Source organism: Gorilla gorilla, chromosome 18 (assembly GCF_029281585.2).
Source record: "Gorilla gorilla gorilla isolate KB3781 chromosome 18, NHGRI_mGorGor1-v2.1_pri, whole genome shotgun sequence".
NCBI classification, from domain to species: Eukaryota; Metazoa; Chordata; class Mammalia; order Primates; family Hominidae; genus Gorilla; species Gorilla gorilla.
The window spans coordinates 120,335,141-120,362,161 of NC_073242.2; the positions used below are offsets into that span (position 1 = coordinate 120,335,141).

Here is a 27,021-nt window from a genome sequence, read left to right on the forward strand (position 1 = left end):
GCAAGCAGCCAAACCCTGAGGGGACCCGGTGTGGCATCAGTGATTCAAAACTAGTCACAAAGTAAGGTGTTCTCCAAGGAGGCAGGATGGGTACTAGCAGTGCCCTCTGACGACCCCTTGAGAACACGGCACCCACATTCAGCAGGTGGAGTGGCTGTCAGCTCTGTGGTCCTCAGAAGGGTGTGTGAGCTTGGATGGCGCCAGGAGCTCGATGGTTTGCAAGGACCCGTGAATATCTGACTGGGGTCGACAGGTCAGGGTAGGCTGAGAATCTGCATCCCTGAGTTCCCCATGACACTGACCCTACCAGCACGAGGCGCACTCTGGGAGCCCACATTAGATATAAGAGGAAGGGGAGCAGGTGGAAAGGAATCACTCGAGCTCCTCACTCAGACGGGAGCCTGGGAGAGGCTGTTTTTTTTTGTTTTTTTTTCTGGACAGAGTCTTGCTCTATTGGCCGTTGGAGTGATCTCGGCTCACTGGAAACTCCGCCTCCTGGGTTCAAGTGATTCTCCTGCCTCAGCCTCCCCAGTAGCTGGGATTACAGGTTCCCACCGCCACGAGAACTCGGTTCTTTTCTCCCTGCTCGCACGAGAGGCTGCCCACACCGCTTCTCTCAAGCAAGCCAGGGTGTTTAGGAGATGACCTTGAGCAGGTCCGCAAGTGCATCTGGGCGGGCACACCCCATCTCACCACCCTCACATACTCGCTGGCAAACTGCCGGCCTTCTTGTAGCTTCTGCAGTTCCCAGGGCAGCGGGCTCTGGCAGTGTCTCCTCCACCGGCAGAGCAGCATAGGCTCCAGGCTCGGCCACCACACCTATGGAGAGAGCACCAGAACGCAGATGAGGGTGGCTGAGGTGGACACACCTCCACTGCCACAGCCATGACAAGCCCCCAGTGCTCCTACAGGCCACCACGGGCCGACACTCACCCTGCGCTCTGGAACTCCAAAGCCAGTATTTTTTACGTCAATTAAGGCTCAAAGCAGTTCCATGAGGCATTATTACCCACACTCATGGAAGACGTGGAATTTGGAGAAGGAAGAGCCTCGCCTAACGCAACAGTGAAGGGACCACACTGCCCTGAGCTGGGAACGAAACAGTGAAGGGACCACACTCCTCTGAGCTGGGAACAAAACAGTGAAGAGACCACACTGCCCTGAGCTGGGAATGCCTGGCCCTTGGATGCCCTCAGCTGAGAGATGGCGTTCTAAACACTGAAGAGTTCATTTATCATGAATTCCACCAACTGAGCTACAACTCGGTGCAAATGCAGCCTGCTTGGGGAGCTCCCTGGGGAACATGCCGTGCTGCGGAGAAAAAGGCCCTCGTGTCCCTGATGACCGAGAAGGAAGGGCGACAGCTGTGGTCTTCAGGACTGAGTGAGCCGCCAAGGAAGTGAGGGAAATGCTGCCCTCCTCCCACTCCCGGGACCCTGGGCTGCTAGGGGAGCCTGCTGAGCTCTGGCGGGAGCTGAGGTGAAGTCTCTGCTCCAAAGTCCCAAGAAAGCACAGTCAGGAGCAAGTGGGCCACAGTTATGCTCTTGTGACGGGGCACAGGCAGCCACCGTACAGCCTCCAGCCAGTGCACAACCCAAGACCGTGAACAAACAAGCCCTGCACCCCTGTGGACATGAAGGTGCCCGTGGGGTCTGAGTGGGGTCCACAGGGGAGAAGTCCTGAGGGTGCCATGGTGACGGCGGTGGGGGCGGGGACGGTTCTGGGAACTCAGGATGTGCGGCCCTCATCTGCTGTGAGCTGGCCCTCATCTTTAACTGTGGCCTCCATGTCTCCTGCCACATTTTCTCTGAGATGGTAACACCCGTGATGGAGACGTGCTGCAGAGATGCCAGAGGCAGCTGTGGAGTCTCCCACTCATCCCCAAAACAAAACACCCAACAAGACAGCTGACCCACCAGAGCAGAGGTCAAAATTAAGGGGCATTTCGTCTGGCACTTGGCCAGTATGAAGTCGACCATCAGGGAGGGGTCTCTGCTCCGCAGACAGGCGTTCAGGAGGCCCTGCAGGAGAGAACGCAGCAGGAGGTCGGCGGTTTGTGAGGACCCACAACTAGTAGAGTGAAGGAACTCGCAGGAAGCTGACAGGAGGATCCACCCACGGCGTTCTGAGAAGGCCAAGAGAGGGGCTGAGGGAGCAGCTCACCCTGAAGAAGTGGGCAGTGATGTCCTGTGTCAGGGCACCTCCGTGGGAGCAGAAGTTTCTCTGCAAAAGAGTTCAAGGCAGGTAAGAAAAGCCCACAGGAAGAAAGGCGAGACCAACATGCAGAGTGGCTGCTGTGGATTCAGTGGTGAGAAAAACACTCGCTAAGGCTTGGCGTGGCCACCATGGATGGTGCTCCTGGCTGACCGGGCCTGGCGCCCTGGCTGTGCTGTCCTGAAACTTAATGGCTTCCCTGGGCGGCCAGATCCTGCAGCCCACCAGCTCTGGCCCAAACAGTCTTGTAGGCTCCAGGAAGAAGCCAGGGAGGCACAAGCAGCTGCAGGGAAGGGGACGCACCCGGAGCCTAGATCTGTGGTGAGGACGACACTAATACCAAGGGCCAACCATCCTCTGTCCCTTCACTAACCAAGTGCTGTCTATGATGTCTTCCTGTCTGTCGGCTGTCACATGCCAACTGAGATCTTTCCGAAAAACAGCCATTCATAAGAATTCAAAGGAGACCATAGTGATTTTCTGAAAGCTTTTGCTAGTCTCACGTCCTCTGCTTTCCTTGTCACATTTTAAAGTGCTGCACAAGGCCGGGCTCACACCTGTAATCCCAGCACTTTGGGAGGCCAAGGCGGGTGGATCACGAGGTCAGGAGTTCAAGACCAGCCTGACCAACATGGTAAAACGTCATCTCTACTAAAAATACAAAACTTAGCCGGGCATGGTGGCAGGCACCTGTAGTCCCAGCTACTCAGGAGGCTGAGGCAGGAGAATCGCTTGAACCTGGGAGGCAGAGGTTGCGGGGTGAGCCAAGATTGCACTGCTGCACTCCAGCCTGGGCGACAGAGCAAGACTCTGTCTCCAAAAATAAAAATAAAAATAAAAATATAAAATGCTGCACAGCTGGCATGGAACCTGAATTCCATCTCTCACGTTTGTGCATCTTCAAAAACAAGAAAAAGGCCTTCGGGAGCAGAAGCTGCTCTCTGTAGAGTGGGAGGGGCTGGTATCTGTCTCCCCAGCTCTGACCAACTGGGTCCCTACGCTGCCCCTCCCCACAGCAAGTGCCACTTCTTTTTGAGACAAGAGTCTCGCTCTGTCACCCAGGCTGGAGTGTAGTGGTGGGATCTTGGCTCAGTGCAACTCTGCCTCCTGGGCTCAATTAATCCTCCTGACCCAGCCTCTCAAGTAGGTGGGACTACAGGCGTGCACCACCACACCCAGCTAATTTTTCTATTTTTTGTAGAAACAGGGTTTTGTCGTGTTGCCCAGGCTGGTCTCGAACTCCTGGGCTCAAGGGATCCACCCACCTTTCCAGAGTGCTGGGATTACGGGTGTGAGCCACCGCACCCGGCCTACTGGTTAAGATCACCCTGCAACTCACGCTGGGCAGTGTCTAAAATGGAAGATAACCGGGCTGCCTGGCAGGCAACAGCGGTAGTCAGATCACCACAAGGCTTTTTCACACATGAAGCATGTTGAGATTAGACATAAATCAACCGAGGTGCGTGGCACACAAAATGGTCTGTACGATTCCATGTGTCAAAATCATTAAAACTTGAGGGAAACTAAAGGAACCCAAACTTGGGAGAAGGCAACCTACAGCTGGTTTGGTGATGTGCTGGTCGCCGTCCTGGCTATGGGTGGGGTCGTCCCTCACATGGCATTCCAGACACTGTTCCCTATTTGACTTTGAACCCTTTCCTCAGTAATTCACACGGTCAGTACACGCATGGAGGCTGCAAGAGCTGCTGTCAGCGCCACAGGCACTGACAGATCAGACGGACACGTGCACATGGGGCACCTACCATCTCAGAGTTGACCAAGTGGAAGAACTGCTCGCATCTGGCAGTGATGGGCTCTTCTGCCTGGAAGCTGCTGCCGCAGAGGACAGACGAAGGCAGGCGGAGGAGGATCCTGGAAAGAAGGGGCTGTATTGGTGGCGACAGCACAGCGTACACTCTGCTCCTTCCCAAGGGCTCAGACTCTCAGAGCAGCAACCACCACCCTGAAACCCAGGGCTACTGTTGGAACCAGAGCCTTGGCCTGTGTCCCTCTGTGCCATCCAAAGCCCGCACTCTGAGCCCATCTCCCCTATACGTGTTTGGCCCACTGCAATCAAAATGTGTTACCAAACAAACAACTTTTAACAGTTACATAATAACCAACTTCTGACAGTTACACAATAACCAAGTGGATGACGCACCAGTCTGTCTAGTGAAGCAATTCCCTATGACTGTAAAATTAAATGACTCCACGCTTCTTCTTATAAATGGAGCCGCCGTGGGCATTTCTGAACACTTTTCCCTACTTTCACAACAGCTCCTTCTGCGACGTCCCTCCACGTCTGAGCAGGAAGGTTTTTTTTTTGTTGTTGAGACAGTCTCGCTCCGTTGCCCAGGCTGGTGTGCAATGGCGTGATCTCCGCTCACTGAAACCTCTGCCTCCCAGGTTCACACCACTCTCCTGCCTCAGTCTCCCGAGTAGCTGGGATTACAGGTGCCCGCCACCACGCCCAGCTAAATTTTTTTGTATTTTTAGTAGACATGGCGTTTCGCCATGTTGGTCAGGCTGGTCTCAAACTCCTGACCTCAGGTGATCCACTCACCTCAGCCTCCCAAAGTGCTAGGATTACAGGCATGAACCACCTGGCTTGGCTGGAAGGTTTTAATCAAAAGTACTTTCAACCCTCCAGATCCTCTTCTCCGCAGCATGTGCCACAGAGATGGACAGGCTTGGGGTGGGGACACACAGACAAGTAAGTAATGGGAAACAAACTCACTACAAAGAAACTCTAGGACCGTCATGAGATGCTGCCCTGCCCAGGTGGTGCTGCCCTGCCCAGGTGGTAGTAGGTGTTACCGTTTGTACATTAGCAGCTCCCTCTGTCTCTGAAGGCTGGCAGCCACGCTCCACCCACTTGTCAGAGCCTGGAGCCGTCTGCGGAAAATCTCAAAGAGGAAGTGCCCCTGGGAAGGGGTGTGGCCGAGAGGCACTGAGAGGTCTTGCTGCAGCTCCAGGTCAGCTACCATCTCCTGGAAAAGAGCAGTATGCTGGCACAGGAAGGCCTCAGGGCTCACTGCCCAGCCAGTCGGGGACCCAGACAGCGGGGGTCAGGGAGAGGCCTCCACAGTGGACAGGGCAAGAAGGAACAAGTGGGACAAACTATTTCAACTGGAAATCACTTTGAAATTGCAAATACAGAACAGTGCAGGCCGGGTGCTATGGCTCACGTCTGTAATGCCAGCACTTTGGGAGGCCAAGGCAGGCAGATTCCTTGAGCCCAGGAGTTACAGTACTACTTATCAATTAAGAAAAAACAGCTGGGCGTCGTGGCTCATGCCTGTAATCCCAGCACTTTGGGAGGCCAAGGTGGGCGGATCACGAGGTCAGGAGATGGAGACCATCCTGGCTAACATGGTGAAACCCTGTCGCTACTAAAAAATACAAAAAAATTAGCTGGGCGTGGTGGCGGGCGCCTGTAGTCCCAGCGACTCAGGCGGCTGAGGCAGGAGAATGGCGTGAATCCGGGAGGTGGAGCTTGCAGTGAGCCCAGATCGCGCCACTGCACTTTAGACTGGGCAACAGAGCGAGACTCCGTCTCAAAAAAAAAAAAAAAAAAAAAAGGCCAGGTATGGTGGCTCATGCCTGTAATCCCAGCACTTTGGGAGGCCAAGACAGGTGGATTACCTGAGGTCAGGAGTTCAAGACCAGTCTGGCCAACAAAATTTGCCATACAAAAATTAGCTGGGTGTGGTGGCAGGCGCCTGTAATCCCAGCTAATCAGGAGGCAGAGGCAGAAGAATAGCTTGAACCCGGGAGGTGGAGGCTGCAGTGAGCCAAGATCCCGCCACTGCACTCCAGCCTGCACTCCAGAGCAAGACTCTGTCTCAAAAACAAACAAACAGACAAAACAAAACAAAACAGCAGGAGGACACTCATGGGCCCTTCACCCAGATTAACCTCTGGCTAACATTTTACCCCACACATCATTTTTGCCTCACAAGTCTTTTTGTTGTTGTTGTTGTTGAGACAGTCTCAGTCCGGTTGCCCAGGCTGCAGTGCGGCAGTGCAGTCTTGGCTTATGGCAGCCTTGACTCTCGAGCTCAGCTGATTCTCCTAAGTCAGCTTCCTAAGTAGCTGGGACTATAGGTACACACCACCATGCTCGACTAGTGTTTTGTATTTTTAGTAGAGATGGGGTTTCACTATGTTGGCCAAACTGGTCTCGAGCCCCTGACCTCAAGTGATCTAGCCACCATAGCCTCCTAAAGTGCTGGGATTACAGGCGTAAGCCACCGTGCCCGGCCGGCTATATTTTTTAAAGAAGAATAAAGATCAGGTGCAGTGGCTCACGCCCGTAATCCAACAATTTTGGAGACCGAGATGGGTGGTTCACTTGGGCCCAGGAGTTCGAGACAAGCCTGGGCAACATGGCAAAACTCCGTCTCTACAAAAAATCAGCTGGGTGTGGTGGCGCACACAGGTGCACACTGTCAGGATTGCTTGACCCCAGGAAGTCAAGGCTGCAGAGAGATATGATCGCACCACTGTACTCTAGCCTGGGTGACAGAGCAAGATCCTGTTCCAATAAAAATAATAATAATTATTACAATTAAGAGGAAAAAGCAGATGGTCTGAGGAGGAGCCAGGTGGGTCTAAGGAAAGCATCTGGCTAAGGAGTTGGGAGGCCCCAGCGCTGGGGGAGGGGGAGACAGGGGCCTGGCACAGAAGACACACGGGTGGCCAGCACCAGTAAATGCCTGTTGACTGACAGTAAACCCACACAGGTACATGCTGTCTACCTGTATAGATTTCAGGTGATCCACCAGCCTCGGACTCCCAAAGTACTGGGATTACAAGCCTGAGCCAACAATAAATATCTTTTTTTTTTTTTTGAGACGGAGTCTCACTCTGTCGCCCGCCCAGGCTGGAGTGCAGTGGCACAATCTCGGCTCACTGCAAGCTCCGCCTCCTGGGTTCATGCCATTCTCCTGCCTCAGCCTCCCGAGTAGCTGGGGCTACAGGTGCCTGCCACCACGCCCGGCTAAATTTTTGTATTTTTAGTAGAGACGGGGTTTCATCGTGTTAGCCAGGATGGTCTCGATTTCCTGACCTTGTGATCCGCCTGCCTCGGCCTCCCAAAATGCTGGGATTACAGGTGTGAGCCACCGCGCCTGGCAATAAATATCTTAATAGCACGCGGCTTAAATGAAGTGAATGCACTGAGTTGTGGCACCCTCAAACTCACCTGCAATCTGGAAATAATATCCTCATTTCCTGTGCGGCCACCAAAGACCAAATCAGAATTTTCTGAGTGGTCATAACTCCTTGAGCTGAAATGAAAATACAATAAAATCCTCCTCAGTATCGCCTAATAGTGCTGAAGTTCCCAGTTCTCCTCCTGCCTCCAGAGCTGAGTGATGGCTGTGCTTCTCTGACAGTGTGACCCTCACATTAGTCAACAATAAACAACAAAAACTGCCACAAAATACTACCAACCCCAACCCAGGAAATACAAAAATTATGTACCATGACCAAGGGGCTTATCCCAAGAATGCAAGGATGTGGGTGGCAAGCCACCCAGGCACCAAGGCAAGAGACAGAGGACACGACTGTTCCAGTATAATAAAATATAAAACAAGAATTGTTATACCAGATATAGAGCTTAGATATGATTATATATGAATATCATTAATCATTAGTTTGTAGCAATTACTTTTTATTCCAATATTATGATAATCCTCACTCAATAATCATAGCCTAGGAAAAACCAGGCCATACAGAGATAGGAGCTGAGGGGACATAGTGAGGTGTGACCATAAGACAAGAGTGCGAGCCTTCTGTTATGCTAGGACAGGGCCACCAGAGGGCTCCTTGGTCTAGCGGTGACGCCAGCGTCTGGGAAGACGCCCGTCACCAAGCGGATCGTGGTCCAGCGGTAGCAAAAGGTGTCAAGAAACAACACCCGCTACTTAGCAGACCGGGAAAGGGGGGGGTCTCCCTTTCTCCAGGTGAGTTTAGAGAAGACTCTGCTCCTCCACCTCTTGTGGAGGGCCTGACATCAGTCAGGCTCGCCCGCAGTTATCCGGAGGCCTAACCGTCTCCCTGTGATGCTGTGCTTCAGTGGTCACGCTCCTAGTCCACCTTCATGTTCCATCCTGTACACCTGGCTCTGCCTTCTAGACAGCAGTAGCAAATTAGTGAAAATACTAATAGTCCCTGATATGCAGAAATAATGGCGTAAGCTTTCTCTTTGTCTCCTCTCCCTCTCTGCCTCGGCTGCCAGGCAGGGAAGGGCCCCCTGTCCAGTGGACACGTGACCCACGTGACCTTACCTATCATGGGAGGTAAGTGGTAGTGGTCCCCCGGGCCCAGCTGCCTTTTCTCTTATCTCTGTCTTGTGTTTTTATTTCTACACTCTCTCGTCGCCGCACACAGGGAGAGACCCACCGACCCTCTGGGGCTGGTCCCTACACAAGGATAGCTTAACATCCCCAAACCAATATAACGCAATTATCAATAAAATAAGAAGCAAAAACCATAAGATTATCTCAATAGATGTAGAAAAAGCACTTGAGGAAATTTAACATCCTTTTGTGATAAAAACACTCAATAAACTAGGAACAGAAGGAAATCTTCTCAATCTAGTGCCTGGCATGGATGAAAACCCACAGCAAACATCAGATTTAACGAGGAAAGACTGAAAGCTTTTCTCCTAAGATCAGGGACAACAAGGATGTCCTCTCTACACTCAGAACAGTGTCGCTGCCTCTACTCAACACTGCACTGGGGACGGACACGGTGGCTCACGCCTGTAATCCCAGCACTTTGGGAGGCCGAGACAGGCAGATCATCTGGGGTCAGGAGATCGAGACCATCCTGGCCAATGTGGCGAAACCCTATCTCTACTAAAAATACAAAAAATTAGATGGGCGTGTTAGCGGACGCCAGTAATCCCACCTATTGGGAGGCTGAGGCAGCAGAATTGCCTGAACCCGGAAGGCGGAGGTTGCAGACAGCTGAGATCATGCCACTGTACTCCAGCATGGGAGACAGAGCGAGACTCTGTCTCAAAAACAAACAAACAAAAATTAGCTGGGCATGGTGGCGGGTGCCTGTAATCCCAGCTACTCGAGAGGCTGAGACAGGAGAATCGCTTGAACCTGAGAGGCGGAGGTTTCGGTAAGCCGAGATTGCACCACTGCACTCCAGCCTGGCTGACAGAGCGAGACTCCGTCTCAGAAAAAACAAAAACAAAAAAACACTGCCCTGGGAGTTCAAGCCGGGGCAATTCTACAAGAAAAAGAAAAAGCATCCAGATAGGAAAGGAAAAAGTTAAACTATCTCTCTTCACATATTATATGATCTTTCTTTTGTTTTTTTGCTTTGAGACTGAGTTTCACTCTTGTCGCCCAGGCTGGAGTTGCAGTGGCATGATCTCGACTCACTGCAATCTCTGCCTCCTGAGTTCAAGTGATTCTTCTGCCTCAGCCTCCCAAGTAATGGATTACAGGAGCCCACCATGATGCCTGGCTAATTTTTTATTTTTAGTAGAGATGGGGTTTCACCATGTTGGCCAGGCTGGTCTCCAACTCCTGACCTCATGATCCGCCCACTTCACCCTCCCAAAGTGCTGGGATTACAGGCGTGAGCCACCATGCCTGGCCAGATATGATCTTATATATACAAAGCCCTAAGGAATCGATACAAAAACACTCTTAGAACTAATAAATGACTAGAGCCAATGAATATACAAGAGTCACTGGTGTTTCTATACATTAGCAACAAATGATTCAAAAGGAAAGAAGACTCGCTATCACTGAGATGGCAATACTGCCCCACATGCAGTCCGTATCAGGGTCCCAGCTACTTTTGTTGAAACTGACAAGCTCATCCCAAAATTAAGACACAACTACAAAGCACCTAGAAAAGCCAAACCATCCTGAAAAAGAAGAACCAAGTTGGAGGCCTCACACTTCCCAATTTTAAAAGCTACTACAAAGCTTCATCCCAATGACGCAGTGCATATGAACATACAGACCAAGGGAACACAATGAGAGCCAGAAACAAATCCTCACATGAGCAGCCATCTAACTTTTGACAAGGGTGCCAAGACCATTCAGTGGGGAAAGAAGTGTTTTCAAGAAATGGTGCTGGGACAACTGCATGGCCACAAGCAACAGAATAAAGCTGGATGACCTCACACAACAATTTTTTTTTTTTTTTTTGAGACAGTCTCTCACTCTGTCGCCCAGGCTGGAGTGCAGTGGCACAATCTTGGCTCACTGCAACCTCCGCCTCCCAGGTTCAAGCAAGTCTCCTGCCTCAGCCTCCCGAGTAGCTGGGATTACAGGCGCCTGCCACCATGCCTGGCTAGTTTTTGTATTTTTTTAGTTTCGCCATGTTGGCCAGGCTGGTCTCAAACTCAAGACCAGCGATCTGCCCGCCTCAGCCTCCCAAAGTGCTGGGATTACAGGCGTGAGCCACCGTGGCTGGCCCAAAATGTTTTCTGATCCATCAAAATGAATCAAAATCCTAAAGAGCTAAACTAAAAATAAATGATCTGGACTTTATAAAAATTTAAAACCCTTGTGCATTAAAGGATACTATCAAGAGAGTGAAAAAAGAATTAACAGAATGGGAGAAAATATTTACAAATCATATATTTGATAAGAACTTTATCTAAAATATATAAAGAACTCATACAACTCAGTAAGACAAATACAGTCATGAACTGCTCAATGACAAGGATCCATTCTGAGAAACACATCTTTAGGTGGTTTCATCACGTGAACATCCAAGAGCACAGACACAGACCAGAGCCCCCCGCACACCTAGGCCACACGGCACGGCCTACCGCACAGACACAGACCAGAGCCCCCCGCACACCTAGGCCACACGGCACGGCCCACCGCACAGACACAGACCAGAGCCCCCCGCACACCTAGGCCACATGGCACGGCCCACCGCACAGACACAGACCAGAGCCCCCCGCACACCTAGGCCACACGGCACAACCCACCGCAGCGACACAGACAGCAGAGCCCCCGCACACCTAGGCCACACGGCACGGCCCACCGCACAGACACAGACCAGAGCCCCCCGCACACCTAGGCCACACGGCACGGCCCACCGCACAGACACAGACCAGAGCCCCCCGCACACCTAGGCCACATGGCACGGCCCACCGCACAGACACAGACCAGAGCCCCCCGCACACCTAGGCCACACGGCACAACCCACCGCAGCGACACAGACAGCAGAGCCCCCGCACACCTAGGCCACACGGCACGGCCCACTGCTCCCAGGCTATAAACCGGCATAGCATGTAACTGTATTGCACGCTGCAACTGTAACACAACAGTATTTGTGTATCTAAACATAGAAAAGGTACAGTAAAAACACAGTTAAAAAAAGGTACAAAAAATTATGGCTATGTGGGATTACTGTCATATATGTGGCTCGTTGTTAACCAGAACATTCTTATGCAGTACATGAATGTGACCCAGTTTTCAAATGGGCTAAGGATGTGAACACATTTCTCCAAAAAAAAATCTAAAATGGCAAATAAGAAAAAGGAAAGATGTTCAAAATCACTACCCATTAGGGAAGTGCAAATCGAAACCACAATCAAATAGCACTTACTACCCACTAGGATGGCTACCATCAAGTCAGGCCTGGCAGAGGTTCACGCCTGTAATCCCAGCACTTTGGGAGGCCGAAGCGGGCAGATCACCTGAGGTCAGAAGTTCAAGACCAGCCTGGCCAACATGGTGAAACCCCATCTCTACTACAACTACAAAAATTTGCCAGGTGTGGTGGTGCCTGTGGTCCCAGCAGCTACTTGAGGGGCTGAAGCAGGAGGATCACTTGAGCCCAGGAGGTCGAGGCTGCAGTGGGCTGCAGTCACTGTACCCCAGCCTGGGTGACAAAGAAAGACCCGGTTTCAAAATAAATACAAATAAGACAAAGTAAGACTATCTCAAAAAACAAAGTGAATGGATAAACAAAATATGGCTGATCTTTCTGTTCTGCAGTGAGCAGCTCTGTGCAAACCTACCCATAAAGGCTGGGGAAGCTGGAAGGCTGAAGAGGCTGAACAATCCAGTTTCTCAGACAGAAACGTTTAAGGACTTACAGACAGAAGCCATGTCTCAGGCAGCCTAGAGAGACGATGCATCCCTGCACTGTTACCCCCAGGCAGGGCTTCTATACCACAGGGAAGGACTATTGAAGTCAACCCCTCAGGGAAAGGCAAGAATGCTCTGTGAATCTAACCGCTGGATTTATGGTGGAAGATTTGTTTTTTTGTTTTGAGATGGAGTCTCACTCTGTCACCCAGGCTGGAATGTAGTGGTGTTTTCACAGCTCATTGCAACCTCTGCCTCCCCGGCTCAAGCAATCCCACCTCAGCCTCAAGAGCAGCTGGGACCATAGGCACACACTACCATGCCTGTCTAATTTTTTTTTTGTTGAGACGGTTTCACCAGGCTGGTCTCGAGCTCCTGAGCTCAGATGATCCGCCTGCCTTGGCCTCCCAGTGCTGAGATTACAGGCATGAGCCACTGCGCCCGGCCTCAAGGTTGTTTTGACCTAAGAGTGGGATTTAAGGTAACAGCAGATAAATGGGAAATCTCAGGAGGCATTCTTGGAGCAGGGTTAACAAGAAGTCAACCACGATGGAGGTGCGTCAGCCTCCATACCTTCTGTGAGCATCAGTCAGCCATAAGAAGGAAGGGTATGCTGATATGTGCTACAACACAGATGAGCCTCAGAAACATTCTGCTCAGCCAAAGAAGCCAGACACAAAGGGCCACATACTACGTGATTCTGTTGATATTAAACATCCCAAAGAGGCAAATCCATGAACATAAAATGGATTCGTGGTTGCCGCAGGCAGGGGACATGGAGGGAAGTTGCATACGCACTTGCCATCTGTACTGAATGCTGCAGCTGTAACACAACAGTGTGAAGCTGCAAACAAGAGCCCCCGGGAACAAAGCCTGGACAGCCCCAGGTACACTCCATCCATCCTTCTGGCCCACACGCAACACCTCAGGAACTGCTCTGTCCTGAGAATCCCTCTCAGATGGAGAGAGGCTGTGATGCCCAGGATCCACTAGGCCATTTGTGCCACGCTTCACACATGCTCACCTTGAATACCAGGTGACAGAACAGAAAAACAACGTTGTTGCTATTTTTTTCTTTTTTTTGAGACAGAGTCTCGCTCTGTTGCCCAGTCGGCTCACTGCAACCTCTGCCTCCCAGGTTCAAGCAATCCTCCTGCCTCAGCCTCCCAAGTAGCTGGGATTACAGGCACCCGCCACCACACTCAGCTAATTTTTGTATTTTTAGTAGAGAGGGAAGTTTCACCATGTAGGCCAGGCTGGTCTCGAACTCCTGACCTGAGGTGATCCACCCACCTCAGCCTCCCAAAGTGCTGGGATTACAGGTGTGAGCCACCACGCCTGGCCCAAAGTTGTTGCTTCTGACAAGTCTATACACATAAAGAAACAACCGATGCAGGAAGCTTGGCTTTATTTTGTATTGACATAGATTTGCTATGTGATAGGCTCAAGTGTACTTTGCATACCAAAATTGGACTGAGAGAAAAATGCATTCTTAGAACTACCATGATTAAAAGTAAGGCCTCATCAGTGTGTGATGGTTAATACTGAGTGTCAACGTGACTGGACTGAAGGATGCAAAGCATTGATCCTGAGTGTGTCTGTGAGGGTGTTGCCAAAGGAGACTGACATTTGGGTATGGGCTGGGAAAGGCAGACCCACCCTTAGCTAATTAGACGGGCACCAGCATGGCCAGAAACTCCCCTTTATATATATCCTATTAGTCCTGTCCCTCCAGAGAACCCTAATACAGTGTGTGCTGCTAACCTTTGGTGGAAATCCATCAGTTCGTTGACAAGAATGGTACACGCAGCCTGCAGGTCTCCGTCACAGCCCCCTGAAGCCGAGGACTCAGGGAGAAAGTGCTCATGGATCGCCCACTGGTGGAAGTCCTGCCTAGAACAGCAAACACTGCCATCAATTCTGAGAAATGCTTCGTGGCCAGCGGTTCCCCATAACTAGGGAATAGGCCCATAGTAAGGGACACACAGCACTAGTGAGAGCTGGGTTGAGACTGGCAGCTCGGGACCTTGGAGTAGGGATGAGACCTCACTGTCTGCAGGGTGGGATGCCTGGGGATGTGGGAAACGCCTGGTCTCAGGAGTGACCTTTGTGACCCCGCCTTCCACGGATCAAAGGCCACTCAGGATGACATCCCACGGGGCAACTGCTGGCCACACAGCACATGACCTTGGTGAACAGAATAGGCAAGCACAAAAATGTAGGCTGGGGCAGGTGCAGTGGCTCATGCCTGTAATCCCAGCACTTTGGGAGGCTGAGGCGGGCGGATCACGAGGTTAGGAGATCGAGACCATCCTGGGTAACACGGTGAAACCTCGTCTCTACTTAAAATACAAAAAATTAGCCGGGCGTGGTGGTGGGCGCCTGTAGTCCCAGCTACTCAGGAGGCTGAGGCAGGAGAACGGCATGAACCTGGGAGGTGGAGCTTGCAGTGAGCCGAGATCATGCCACTGCACTCCTGCTTGGGCAACAGAGCGAGACTCCGTCTCAAAAAAAAAAAAAAAGTAGCCTGGAAAATCACCTGAGGGCACCTGAGCTACTCACAGGCCCACCAGAAGGGGATGGTGAAGCAACCTGCATCCAGACTGTGGGCTCTGTGGATACGGATGGGAAGGGGCTCAAGGAGACACTCACTCAAAACTGCAGTGGCTACACCTGTAAGCCCAGCACTGTGGGAGGCCAAGGTGGGAGGATCACTTGAGCCCAGGAGTCTGACATCAGCCTGAGCAACAAAGGGAGACCCCATTCCTACAAAAAATAAAAAAATTAGCCGGGCATAGTAGTGCCCACCTGTGGTCCCAGCTACTCAGGAGGCTGAGGCAGGAGGATCACTCGAGCTCTGGAGAGGGAGGCTGCCGTGAGCCGTGAGTGCAACACTGTACTCCATCCTGGCCAACAGAGTGAGACCCTGTCTCAAACAAACAAATCTGCAATGCACAGAACCATCAATACCGCAATCCATTTATGCAGAAAGAGCCACAACCAGGAAAATGCTCCATACGACCCTGCAAATGTGAGTGCTAAGGAGTGTGTGCTCCACCCACGCTGTCCGGAAGCGGGGTGCTCCACCCACGCTGTCCGGAAGCGGGGTGCTCCACCCACGCTGTCCGGAAGCGGGGTGCTCCACCCACGCTATCTGGAACTGGGGTGCTCTACTCACACTGTCTGGAACCGGCACAGAATGTATCTAAGTATCACTTAGGTAATTCAGAAAAGAAAGAAAATCCCGGAACACATCTCAACACAACTTCCACGCAGCGGTGACCTGAGTGGTAAGGAGTGGTCCTCATGACCTCATGCAGCAGACAAGCCCCTCCCTCTGACCTCCTCCTTAGATTCCATCCCAGAGAGCAGCCGGGAGGAGAAACGGGGGTGAGTGAAGGAAGCGCCTGCAGAGCGGGCTTGGCACAACCTGAACCATCAGCACCTGTTTTGCCGCAGGCAGCAGCGAGTTTTCTTTTTGTGGCCCCTATGTTTTCCTTTTCCTATTACTTCTGTTGGTTTCATCCAGAATCTGATACCAGGATCCAGGTGCAGGCGACAGTGCTGCATGTGCCTGGAGGGCCCCTGATGGCCGGAAGGACGAGGAGCACAGGGTGGCTGTTGCCACCCCTCTCCTGAGTCTAGGTGTGGCAGGCACCCTGAGGCTCATGTACCCACCAGGATACTCCATATCTGCAGTGACCACATTCCCCTCTCCCTGACCTCCACCCTAAACTCCACACCCTCAAACCCAAGGGCCCTCTGGGCTCCCTACTCCTATGCCCAGAACAGCACATTTGGCCTCTCAAATAGTCTCAAATGGTCTCAGTCATCAGCCCTGGGACTCATGGGGGTTCACTGCTTCATTTACCCACTTCTTGGTGCCCCCAAGTCAAGGCTGGCATCTCTCCTCAAAGTGTGCACCACCTGCTCCACACCAGCCTCTGCTCCTGCCTGGTCATTTCCTCTCACACGGCCCTGTCTGTTATCTCCAGAGCTCATTCCTACCTTTAATCCACTTCTGTGTCTACCTGTGTGTTGCCAGGGCCTGGACACAGGTGTACAGATCCCGGACATAGCCCGGCCAGGGTAGGGTGAACTCTAAGTGGGTGCCTTGTATGTGCCACATCTGCCCTCATTGATACAAAGGTGCCATATGGGCAGGCTTGTTTCTTCCCCTCTATACTCCCTGCTTCTAGAACACTCTAGAATTGTCTGCCACATGGTAGGAGCTCAGTAAATGTTTCTTAAATAAAGGAATAACAACCGAAATTGGGCAACCCGGCCAGGTGCAGTGGCTCACGCCTGTAATGCCAGCACTTTGGGAGGCCAAGGCAAGTGGATCACGAGGTCAGGAGATTGAGACCATCCTGGTTAACACGGTGAAACCCCGTCTCTAATAAAAATACAAAAAATTAGCTGGGCGTGGTGGTGGGCGCCTGTAGTCCCAGCTACTCAGGAGGCTGAGCCAGGAGAATGGTGTGAATCCGGGAGGTGGAGGTTGCAGTGAGCCAAGATCGCGCCATTGCATTCCAGCCTGGGCGACAGAGCGAGACTCCGTCTCAGAAAAAGAAAAAAAGAAAAACAGAAATTGCCACTGCGTGGAAGCTTTATTTTCACTTTTGCTTTAATAAATCTTGCCACCGAAAAAAAAAAATTGAAATTGTGCTCAAAGATTAACAGTTAAACCAAACATTAAATTGAGGATAAAATGACAAAACATAGGCTTTAAGACAATGTGGAAAACCGTGTAACATTTTAAAGGGAAGCTCCTTTTTCTTTTGAGATAGGGTCTCACTCCGTTGCACAGGCTAAAGTGCAGTGGTGTGACCTCAGCTCGCTGCAGGCTCTACCTCCCAGGCTCAAGCAATGCTCCTGCTCAGCCTCCCAAGTGGCTGTGATGACTGGAACGTGCCGCATGTCCGGCTAATTTCTTTTCTATTTTTTGTAGAGATGGAGTTTCCCCATGTTGCCCAGGCTGACCTCAAACTCCTGGATTCAAGAGATCTCCTGCCTCAGCCTCCCAAAGTGCTGGGATTATAGGTGTGAGCCATCATGCCTGGCCAGGGTAGCTCTTTTCAACACTTACCGTTCAGTATCTGAAAGAGCATCAGCTTCAGGTTGAATTTCCAGCTCCAGGTGTAACCAGTCTTGGTAAGTTAACTGAGAGAAAGGGAGCAATTCGATACAATGAGGACAGAACACACAATCCACCCACAGGTTTATAAACCAGTTTGTCATTTCATCTCATACGCAGCCCTCCATGTCCCTGTGTTATAATGAAATTGCAGCTGAGAGTTCCACAGGAAAGAAACCTTAGTTTTATCAAGAATGATTTCTTACAGGATTTCCCTAGCACAAAGATGTTAGTACTGTAATCCTTCTTTCCAAGTATAAAAGGGCTATTTTAGTCTGGGCAACATAGTAAGACCTCATCTCATTTAAAAATTACCTGGGCACAGCGGCTCATGCCTGTAATCCCAGCACTTTCGGAGGCTGAGGCCAGCAGATTGCTTGAGCCTAGGAGTTTGACACCAGCCTAGGCAACATGGTGACACCCTGTCTCTACAAAAGATTTAAAAATCAGCCAGGCGTGGTGGCACATGTGTGTGGTCCCAGCCTCTTGGGAGGCTGAGGCAGGAGGATCTCTTGAGCCCAGGAGGTCAAGGCTGCAGTGAGCAACAGAGTGAGAACTATCTATAAAAAGGAAAAAAAAAAAAGAAAGAAAGAAAAAAGAAACTAACAAAACAACAACATTCTACAGCTATTCACAGTAGCATACCTTCATTTATTTTTGGAAACAGGTTCTGTTGCCCAGGCTGGAGTGTGTGCAGCGGTGCAATCGTAGCTCGCTGCAGACTCTGTCTCCTGAACTCCAGAATTCTCCCCCTCAGCCTCTCATATGGCTGGGACTGCAGGTGCACATCACCATGACCAGCTAAGTTTTCTAAAAACATTTTTAGGAGGCCGAGCACAGTGGCTCATGCCTGTAATCCCAGCACTTTGGGAGGCCGAGGCAGGCAGATCACGAGGTCAGCAGATTGAGACCATCCTAGCTAACATGGTGAAACCCTGTTTCTACTAAAAATACGAAAAAAAAAAAAAAAAGGGTTGGGCGTGGTGGCTCACGCCTGTAATCCCAGCACTTTGGGAGGCCGAGGCGGGAGGATGATGAGGTCAGGAGATTGAGACCATCCTGGCTAACACAGTGAAACCCCATCTCTACTAAAAATACAAAAAGTTAGCTGGGCGCGGTGGCGTGCACCTGTGGTCCCAGCTACTTGGGAGGCCGAGTCAGGAGAATCCCTTGAACCCAGGAGGCTGAGGTTGCAGTGACCCAAGATTGTGCCACTGCACTCCAGCCTGGGCAACAGAGGAAGATTCCATCTCCAAAAAAAAAAATAATAATTTAAAAATAATAAAATAATTTCACAAAAGGCTTGGCACAGTGGCTCACACTTGCAATCTCAACATATCGGCAGGCCAAGGCAGAAGGATCACTGTTTCCTATTTTTAGTAGAGATGGGGCTTCATCGTGTTAGCCAGGATGGTCTCGATCTCCTGACCTCGTGATTCCTCCACCTCAGCCTCCCAAAGTGCTGGGATTACAGGCATGAGCCACTGTGCCCAGCCACCTTGAAATTTTTTTCTAAAGACCAAAACAACCAGGCAAACATCCTCAGAAATAAATCAGTAACAAGGCACACTGGTGAGAGCAATGCCAGCTCCCAGTAACCAGGCACACATGGGTGAGCCCAGAGACCCTGAGCGACCACCACAGAGCCTGGCAGACATGTTTAAAACAAGTTCCCAGGGGTCGGGCGCAGTGGCTCACACCTGTAATCCCAGCATTTTGGGAGGCCAAGGCGGGCAGATCACGAGGTCAGGAGGTCGAGACCAGCCTAACATGCTGAAACCCCATCTCTACTAAAAATACAAAACTTAGCCAGGCGTGGTGGTGCGCGCCTGTAGTCCCAGCTACTTGGGAGGCTGAGGCAGGAGAATCACTTGAACCAGAGAGGCAGAGGCTGCAGTGAGCCAAGACTGCGTCACTGTGCCCCAGAGCAAGACTCCACCAGAAAAAAAAAACCAAAACAACAACAACAAAAAAAAACAAGTTCTTGGGCGCAGTGGCTCACGCCTGTAATTCCAGCACTTTGGGAAGCCAAGGCGTGCAGGTAACTTGAGGCCAGGAGTTTAAGACCAGCCTGGACAACATGGTGAAACCCCGTCTGTACTAAAGATACCAAAATTAGTCGGGCGTGGTGGCAGGCGCCTGTAGTCCCAGCTACTGGAGAGGCTGAGGCACGAGAATTGCTTGAACCCAGGAGGCAGAGGCTGCAGTGAGCCAAGACTGCACCACTGAGCACAGCCAGACGTTGTCTCAAAAAATATATCAGTAAAAATAAAAAAAGAAGTTCGTGTTGGGAGAAACTGAGAAAGTATAGCAGGGTTTCTCTGTATTTCTTAATATATTTTTTTGAGACAGGGTCTTGCTGTGTCATCCTGGCTGGAGTAGAGTGGCGTGATCTTGGCTCACTGCAACCTCCACCTCCCGGGCTCAAGCGATTCTCCTGCCTCAGCCTCCCAAGCAGCTGGAACCAAAGGTGCACACAACTGCGCCCAGCTAATTTTCGTATTCTTTGTAGAGATGGGGTTTCACTATGTTTCCCGGGCTGGTCTTGAACTCCTGAGTTCAGGTGATCAACACGCCTTGGCCTCCCACAGTGCTGGGATCACAGGTGTGATCACCGTGCCCAGTATCTGTATAATTTCTTAAGAGCTGCACATGAGGCCACAACGATTTTAGTCAAGATTCCAATCAAACCATCTAAGTGCTGCTGTTCTTGCCTCTGAGGAGACAACCTGCACACACACCCTAGATTCGGGACGAGGAGACAGTCTGCACACACACACCCTAGACTCGGGACGTGGCATGATGCAGGGGAAGGAACGGTCACCTACGTCAACATCTTCCTCTTTCAACAGCTCTCGGAAGGTTCTGTGTGTCCAGAGAGAGAGGGCAGCTCTCTGCCAGTCTGCAGAAGGAAGGTACAAGGGTCTCCAGGAAAGGCTGGCTGCATCCTCCTCAGAAAGAGGCTGTCGGGCCTCTGAGAACAATCTGAACACGAGGAACTGAAACTGAAACAGAGAGTGACCCGGCAGTTTCTTCATTGCGCAAGTTTCAGTGTGACTGGCTGAGCAAATGCTCAGGTGGAAACAGACCATCAACAGCCATGCCACACACACAACCCCACATTCAGAGGACCTCAGTCCAGCCCCTGGGAGGCCGCAATACACAACCCCACATTTAGGGGACCTCAGTCCAGCCCGTAAGAGGGCACAACACAAAACCCCACGTTCAGGGGACCTCAGTCCAGCCCCTGGGAGGGCACAACACACAACCCCACGTTTAGGGGACCTCAGTCCAGCCCTTGGGAGGGCACAACACACAACCCCACGTTTAGGGGACCTCAGTCCAGCCCTTGGGAGGGCACAACACACAACCCCACGTTCAGGGGACCTCAGTCCAGCCCCTGGAAGGGTGCAGAGCCCCTCAGCGGTCATGGCTGTGCACAGCGCTCCAGGGAAGAGCCTATGTGCAGACCTTCCTGCCATCTGACTGCTTCCTTGAGCTAAATGTCTGGAAGCAGAATTGCAGGAACAAAACTGCCTCCCACGGGTAGGGCTGGTTTGGTCCTGGGCAGTGAAACTGCCCATCTCTAGGCCTCTGCCAGGAATGGCGTTCCCACCAAAAATGCACACCAACTGGACAAGCCAGACACACTATTGGTGCTGTGTGACCGTGACCATCTCTGCCCCCGATGAGATGAGAGCCTCCCATGTTTATAACCAGCCTGCTCCAAGGACTGTCCTCCCTGCTCAGCACGCTGGGTGGGAACCACGCTACCCTCTCCTAAGCTCAAACTCCATGTTTTCTTTAAAAACTTGGCACCAGGGACAAAGTTCCTCAGAGGAAATAACTGGAAATACGTGCACCCTGGATCCTCAGGGGCTGCTCCCAGATTCTGACTTAATTTATCTGGAAAGGGGCCAGGAATCTGTAGTTTCAAAAGCTTCTCAGTTGATTCTAATGTGAAGACTGAAGTTGCAACCATTATTTACTTATTTATTAATTTTTTTGAGGTGTAGTCTCGCTCTGTTGCCCAGGCTGGAGTGCAGTGGTGCAATCTCAGCTCACTGCAAACTTTGCCTCCCTGGTTCAAGCGATTCTCCTGCCTCAGCCTCCCAAGTCCTGGGATTACAGGCGTGCGCCACCACGCCTGGCTAATATTTGTATTTTTAGTAGAGACCAGGTTTCACCATGTTGGCCAGGCTGGTCTCGATCTCTTGACCTCATGAACTGCCCGCCTCGGCCTCCCAAAGTGTTGGGATTACAGGCATGAGCCACCGTGCCCAGCCTGAAAACTACTATTTTATACACGAGACGTTCATTAAAATCCTATAAAAGGACAACACTGGTTTGCGGTGCCATTTCACCTTTACTTTTGACATTCAGGGTTTCCAATGCTCATCTTTAAATTCCTTTGTCTCGGCCGGGCGCCAGTGGCTCACGCCTGTAATCCCAGCACTTTGGGAGGCCAAGGCGGGTGGATCACTTGAGGTCGGGAGTTCGAAACCAGCCTGGCCAACATGGTGAAACCCTATCTCTACTAAAAAACATACAAAACAATTAGCCGGGTATGGTGGCACGTGCCTGTAATCCCAGCCACTTGGGAAGCTAAGGCAGGAGAACTGCCTGAACCCGGGAGGTGGAGGTTGCAGTGGGCCGAGATCGCACCACTGCACTCCAGCCTGGGCGACAGAGCAAGACTCCATCTCAAAAAAAAAAAAAAAAATTCCTTTGTCTGAACAATGTAAGGAACATTTACTAGATGAGAGGAATAAGAATTCTTCTTTCCAGGGAAAGATACTTATTATGAATACTGATCTTTTAATTCATCTATCCTATAAATGCCAACATCTATTTCATTACAATTACAGACTTGTAGTTGTCTTCATACAACTTCACTTTACACTCAGAGAACACAAGGAAAGGCAGCACTCAGCAGTCAGGCTGCCTAAGCAGACAGCAGAGGTGGCCATGACAGCCAGCCTGACTCAGGAGCTGCCCCTGAGATGGGCACAAAGCGGCAGCAGACCTCGGCCTTCCGGTCCGAAAGTTGCATAAACCTGAAACGTATGGCAGAATGGAAAAATAGGAAATGAGTGAACCTACCTTTTTAAAAAGGCCTGGAGATAAGCAGCTGCACAAAATATCTCGTGACTGGGAAGAAAACTTGCAGAGAGAGTAAGAAATTGCTGCTGTACAAAATCTGAAAACACAAATTATAACATATAAATGTAATCCATACAAAATAAGGGATGAAGGAAAAAGTTACTTTGAATTTCACAAAACTGAATTTAGTGCATTCTGAACTGGATGGCCTGAGCACTGGTCCTTGGTTTTTTGGTTCGTTTGTTGTGAGACAGTCTTGCTCTGCCGCCCAGGCTGGAGTGCAGTGGCACCACCTGGGCTCACTGCAATCTCTGCCTCCTGGGTTCAAGCCTCAGCCTCCCAGGTAGCTGGGATTACAGGCATCTCCCACCATGCCCAGCTGATTCTGTTGTAGCTGTTGTTAGTGCTTTTTTTTTGAGAGGGAGTCTTGCTCTGTTGCCAAGCCGGAGTAGAGTGGTGCGATTTCGGCTCACTGCACCCTCCGCCTCCCAGGTTCAAGCAATTCTCCTGCCTCAGCCTCCCGAGTAGCTGGGACTACAGGTGCCAGCCACCATGTCCAGCTAATTTTTTGTATTTTTAGTAGAGATGGGGTTTCACCGTGTTAGCCAGGATGGTCTCGATCTCCTGACTTCGTGCTCCGCCCACCTCGGCCTCCCAAAATGCTGGGCTTACAGGCATGAGTCACTGCAACCAGTCGAGTTTTTAATTTTTTTAGTAGAGATGGGGTTTCACCATGTTGGACAGGCTGGTCTCGAACTGCTGACCTCAAGTGATCTGCCCACCTCAGCCACTCAAAGTGCTGGGATTATAGCGTTAGCCACCGTCCGTGCCTGGCCCAGCCCTCGGTTTATTTTTTGTTTGATACAGGGCCTTACTCTGATGCCCAGGCTGGAGTGCAGTCGCACAATCACAGCTCAGGGGATCACTTAAACCCAGAAGTTCAAGACCAGCTTGGGCAACACAGTGAGACCCCATCTCTCACTAGCTGGGTGTGTGGGTGTGCACCTGTGGTCTCAGCTATGGGAGGCTGAGGTGGGAAGATCACTTCAGCCTGGGGGACAGAGCGAGACCTGTGTCATTTACTCAACATACGTACCTACAGCAATACCCATGTGAAAAATTCTCACTTGTAACCAAGGAAGCTCAGAATGAGATTCCATGAGGCAATGGAGATGTCAAAGCACTGTCATGGTGTTCTTACAGTTCTAATACTTCTGTTTTACTAATACATATTTGAGCTGGGCGTGGAGGCTCACGCCTGTAATCCTAACTGAAGTGGGCAGATCACTTGAGGTCAGGAGTTCAAGACCAGCCTGGCCAACATGGCAAAACTCCATCTCTACTAAAAATACATAAACTAGCTGGGCATGGTGGTGCACACCTGTAGTCTCAGCTACTCAGGAAGCTGAGGCACAAGAACTGCTTGAATCCGGGAGGCGGAGGTTGCAGTGAGCCAAGATCACGCTACTGCACTCCAGCCTGGACAACAGAGTGAGACTCTGTCTCAAAAAAAAAACCCAAAATACAAAAAACAAAAACAAAACAAAACACACACCAAATATATATTTCATTCTCCCTTTCTTATGCAAAAAGTAGCATCTGAGACCGAGTTCGGTATTTTGCTTTCTTCACTTGGATATATATCCTGAGGCATCTCTGTGTTTCTAAGAGGGGATGGCCCTGTCTCCCCCAAGCCACCTGGATGCCTCCCTCCTCACCAGCTCCCAACTTCTCCATTGGCTATGTGCCTCTCATGCCAACACCCAGTACTCAGTGTTTGGGGCCTGGGGTGAGTGGGGACTGTCTGGTGTGGCCAAGCGCCTGGGAGGGACTCTGTAACCCCGGAGTACCGAGTGCCTGCTCCCCGAGGCCCATGTCTGAGGTGTGGGATCCGCACAGCTGCCATCTGACTCCCTCTCCTTGCTCCACATACATTTCTTGTGCCTCTTCTAAGTTCTCTGTTGTTCAGACCCTGTCATAATGTCAGATCTCCCCTTTCTAGCACAGGGTCTCCGGCACCGCAACAGGGCTCTGTCCCGACCTGGGCTACCCCTGCCCAAGAGACCAGAAGGTACAAGCCAAGCCCCAACCAGCAACTCCCACTGGAGTCTCCCAGCCCTCTGTCCTGGCTTCCGCCTCTGCGTGGCAGCTGAAGGGATTCTGTCCTGGCTTCTGCCTGTGCGTGGCAGCTGCAGGGAGCCCTTGAGGTCCTGAGCAGACCATTCTTAACCACAGGGTCCTTCCTCACCTCAGCACATGGCCCCATCTGCTGAGCCCTAGAGAAACAGCCCGAGGTGTACACACTGGGAAGCTACTCACCATGGGGTGCCGAAGAACCTGACCAGAGGGAGCTGGTCCAACCAAGGGCCAGACAAGGGCCCAAGACAAAACAAAGCAGCTCTCACCAGGACATCAAAGAATGCTTAACGATATAGACAGTTACTATCTACTATTAATTTCAGCAGTTTAGTATAATATGATCTCATTTTTATGAACAAAGAAACATACGCATGCATATTATAAACAAATGACAGATAAAATTCTGGAAGGATCTATACCAAAATGCTAAAAAGTGGTTATCTTTGGGTGGTATGTCTGCATGTCTGTCTCTTCTAATTTTATCAAACGAGCATGTGTCACTTTTCGAGAGAGAGGAGAGAAGACGCGACTGTGGAAGAAGAGCTCACTTCAGGCAGAAGAACAAGGAATCTCTCGTCCTACAGGTCAGGAGGCTGTCAAAGAGCGCAGGGACAGGAAGGCCAGCATCAGGTGCAGGAGGACCCACATCCACCTCCGGGAGCGCAGACCTGGACTCACCCAGGTGCACGGCCAGCGCAGCCAACCCCAGCACATGTGGGGCACTCAGACTCGGGCCCTGCAACGAGAACGAGGGTGGCAGAGCAGACTGCCCTCTTCCAAGCTGGAATTTTCCAGGGCACTGAAGACAAGCTGGGAAGTAGCAGCCTGGCCCTCAGAGTGGGCCCCAAAGGGTGGCCCCCGTGAAGGAGAGCCTCACCTGGTGACGGAGCAGCTGGCAGAGCCGGGTGAGCACTGCGGGGAGCACACGTCCACACATGGTCCTCACGAAGAGGGTAGCCCAGGGACCCTGCCTGCAGAGACAGCCGTGAAACCATCAGTACTAGCCATTCAGTCCTGCACATCCCTCCAACAGCTAATCCAACCACCAGCGGCCGAAGAAAGAGCCAAGCTGTTCCCCAAAACAATGGTCTTTCTGGAAGACAACCCATCTTCTGCAGTGCTTCCCGACTTCTGCTGCGTCCTATTTGATGAAACTCAGCATCGCCGCGTGCTCCCGCGGAGACGAGCTCATGAGTCTCTGGTCTGCAGACTTGGCCCAGCAAGAGGTGGCACCCAGAGGAGCCCCACCACCCAGGGAGCTGCCCACGCCTTCACCTGTCTGGGGGAGCGACACTGGAGGCAGCCATCAGGTTCTGACAGAAAGACGTCAGCAGGAGGTCCACAGCCTGCAGAGACACAGTTCTCATGAGCGTGGTGTCCTGGGGACGGGAGCAGCAGGAAGGAAGCCAGCCAGCGCTCCCGCCACAGACATCGCAATTCTGCTTTGCAAACGGACCTCCAAAACAGGCTTGTTTGGAGGGCACGTTACAATGCAAACTGGTGCCCAGGGCCCCCATTCCCCAATCTTGGGAAAAGCAGCCCTCAAGTAATCGCCAATCACAAAATTCTACAGCAGCAGGCGGGACTGGTAAACCTTGTGTGTAAGGGGCCAGAAAAATATTTTAGGTTCTGGGGCCAGAAACAGCCTTTGTCGCATATTCTAAAGAGGCGGTCGAGCCCAACCTGGTCAGCATGATGAAACCCTGTCTTTACTAAAAATACAAAAATTAGCTGGGCGTTGTGGTGTGCACCTGTAATCCCAGCTACCCAGGAAGCTGAGGCAAGAGAACTGCTTGAGCCCAGGAGGCAGAGGCTGCAGTGAGCCAAGATCGTGCACTCCAGCCTGGGCAACAGAGAAGACTCAGTCAAAAAAAAAAAAAAAAAAAAAAGAGGCCAAGCGCCGTGGCTTATGCCTATAATCCCAACACTTTGGGAGGCTGAGACAGACAGATCACTTGACCTCAGGACTTCTAGACCAGTAGAGGCAACACAGAGAAACCCCATCTGTACAAAAAATGCAGAAATTAGCCGGGTGTGGTGATGCACGCCTGCAGTCCCAGCTACTTGGGAGGCTGAGACAAGAGGATCACTTGAGCCCAGGATGTCAAAGCTGTAGTGAGCCATGATTGTACCACTGCACTCCAGCCTGGGCAACAAAGCAAGACCCTGTCTCCAGAACTAAATAAATAAAAAAATGTAAAAGGAGCTCTTCATACACAAACAGACTGTGGCGGCTGACCCTGGTACACTGCCACTGCTGCCCGGCCCTGGAACATCTGATACGACACTAACTGAGCAAGTCAAACAGAAATTGAGAGAAGGCTCCATGCGTCTAATGCC

At 51.3% G+C, this 27,021-nt stretch overlaps 1 protein-coding gene across 16 annotated transcripts in view; it reads right to left on the reverse strand.

Annotated features, from left to right (window-relative positions):
• Positions 1–27,021, reverse strand: part of FANCA (FA complementation group A) — an 80,789-nt gene that overhangs the window by 5,793 nt on the left and 47,975 nt on the right. For 9 of the 16 annotated variants that reach the window (XM_055364579.2, XM_063700401.1, XM_055364580.2 and 6 more), the window contains exons 24-36: positions 25,957–26,027; positions 25,559–25,652; positions 25,230–25,417; positions 22,543–22,639; positions 20,268–20,444; positions 17,392–17,465; positions 14,067–14,195; positions 7,421–7,505; positions 5,032–5,204; positions 3,978–4,086; positions 2,164–2,223; positions 1,917–2,021; positions 707–819 (exon numbers count right to left, since the gene is read on the reverse strand). In XM_055364579.2, coding sequence (XP_055220554.2) covers positions 707–819; positions 1,917–2,021; positions 2,164–2,223; positions 3,978–4,086; positions 5,032–5,204; positions 7,421–7,505; positions 14,067–14,195; positions 17,392–17,465; positions 20,268–20,444; positions 22,543–22,639; positions 25,230–25,417; positions 25,559–25,652; positions 25,957–26,027 — 1,475 coding nt within the window. Of the gene's footprint in view, positions 1–706; positions 820–1,916; positions 2,022–2,163; positions 2,224–3,977; positions 4,087–5,031; positions 5,205–7,420; positions 7,506–14,066; positions 14,196–14,819; positions 15,069–17,391; positions 17,466–20,267; positions 20,445–22,542; positions 22,640–25,229; positions 25,418–25,558; positions 25,653–25,956; positions 26,028–27,021 lie in introns of those variants that run through there. The other 7 variants (XM_055364582.2, XM_063700403.1, XM_055364583.2 and 4 more) reach the window with 3 other exon arrangements.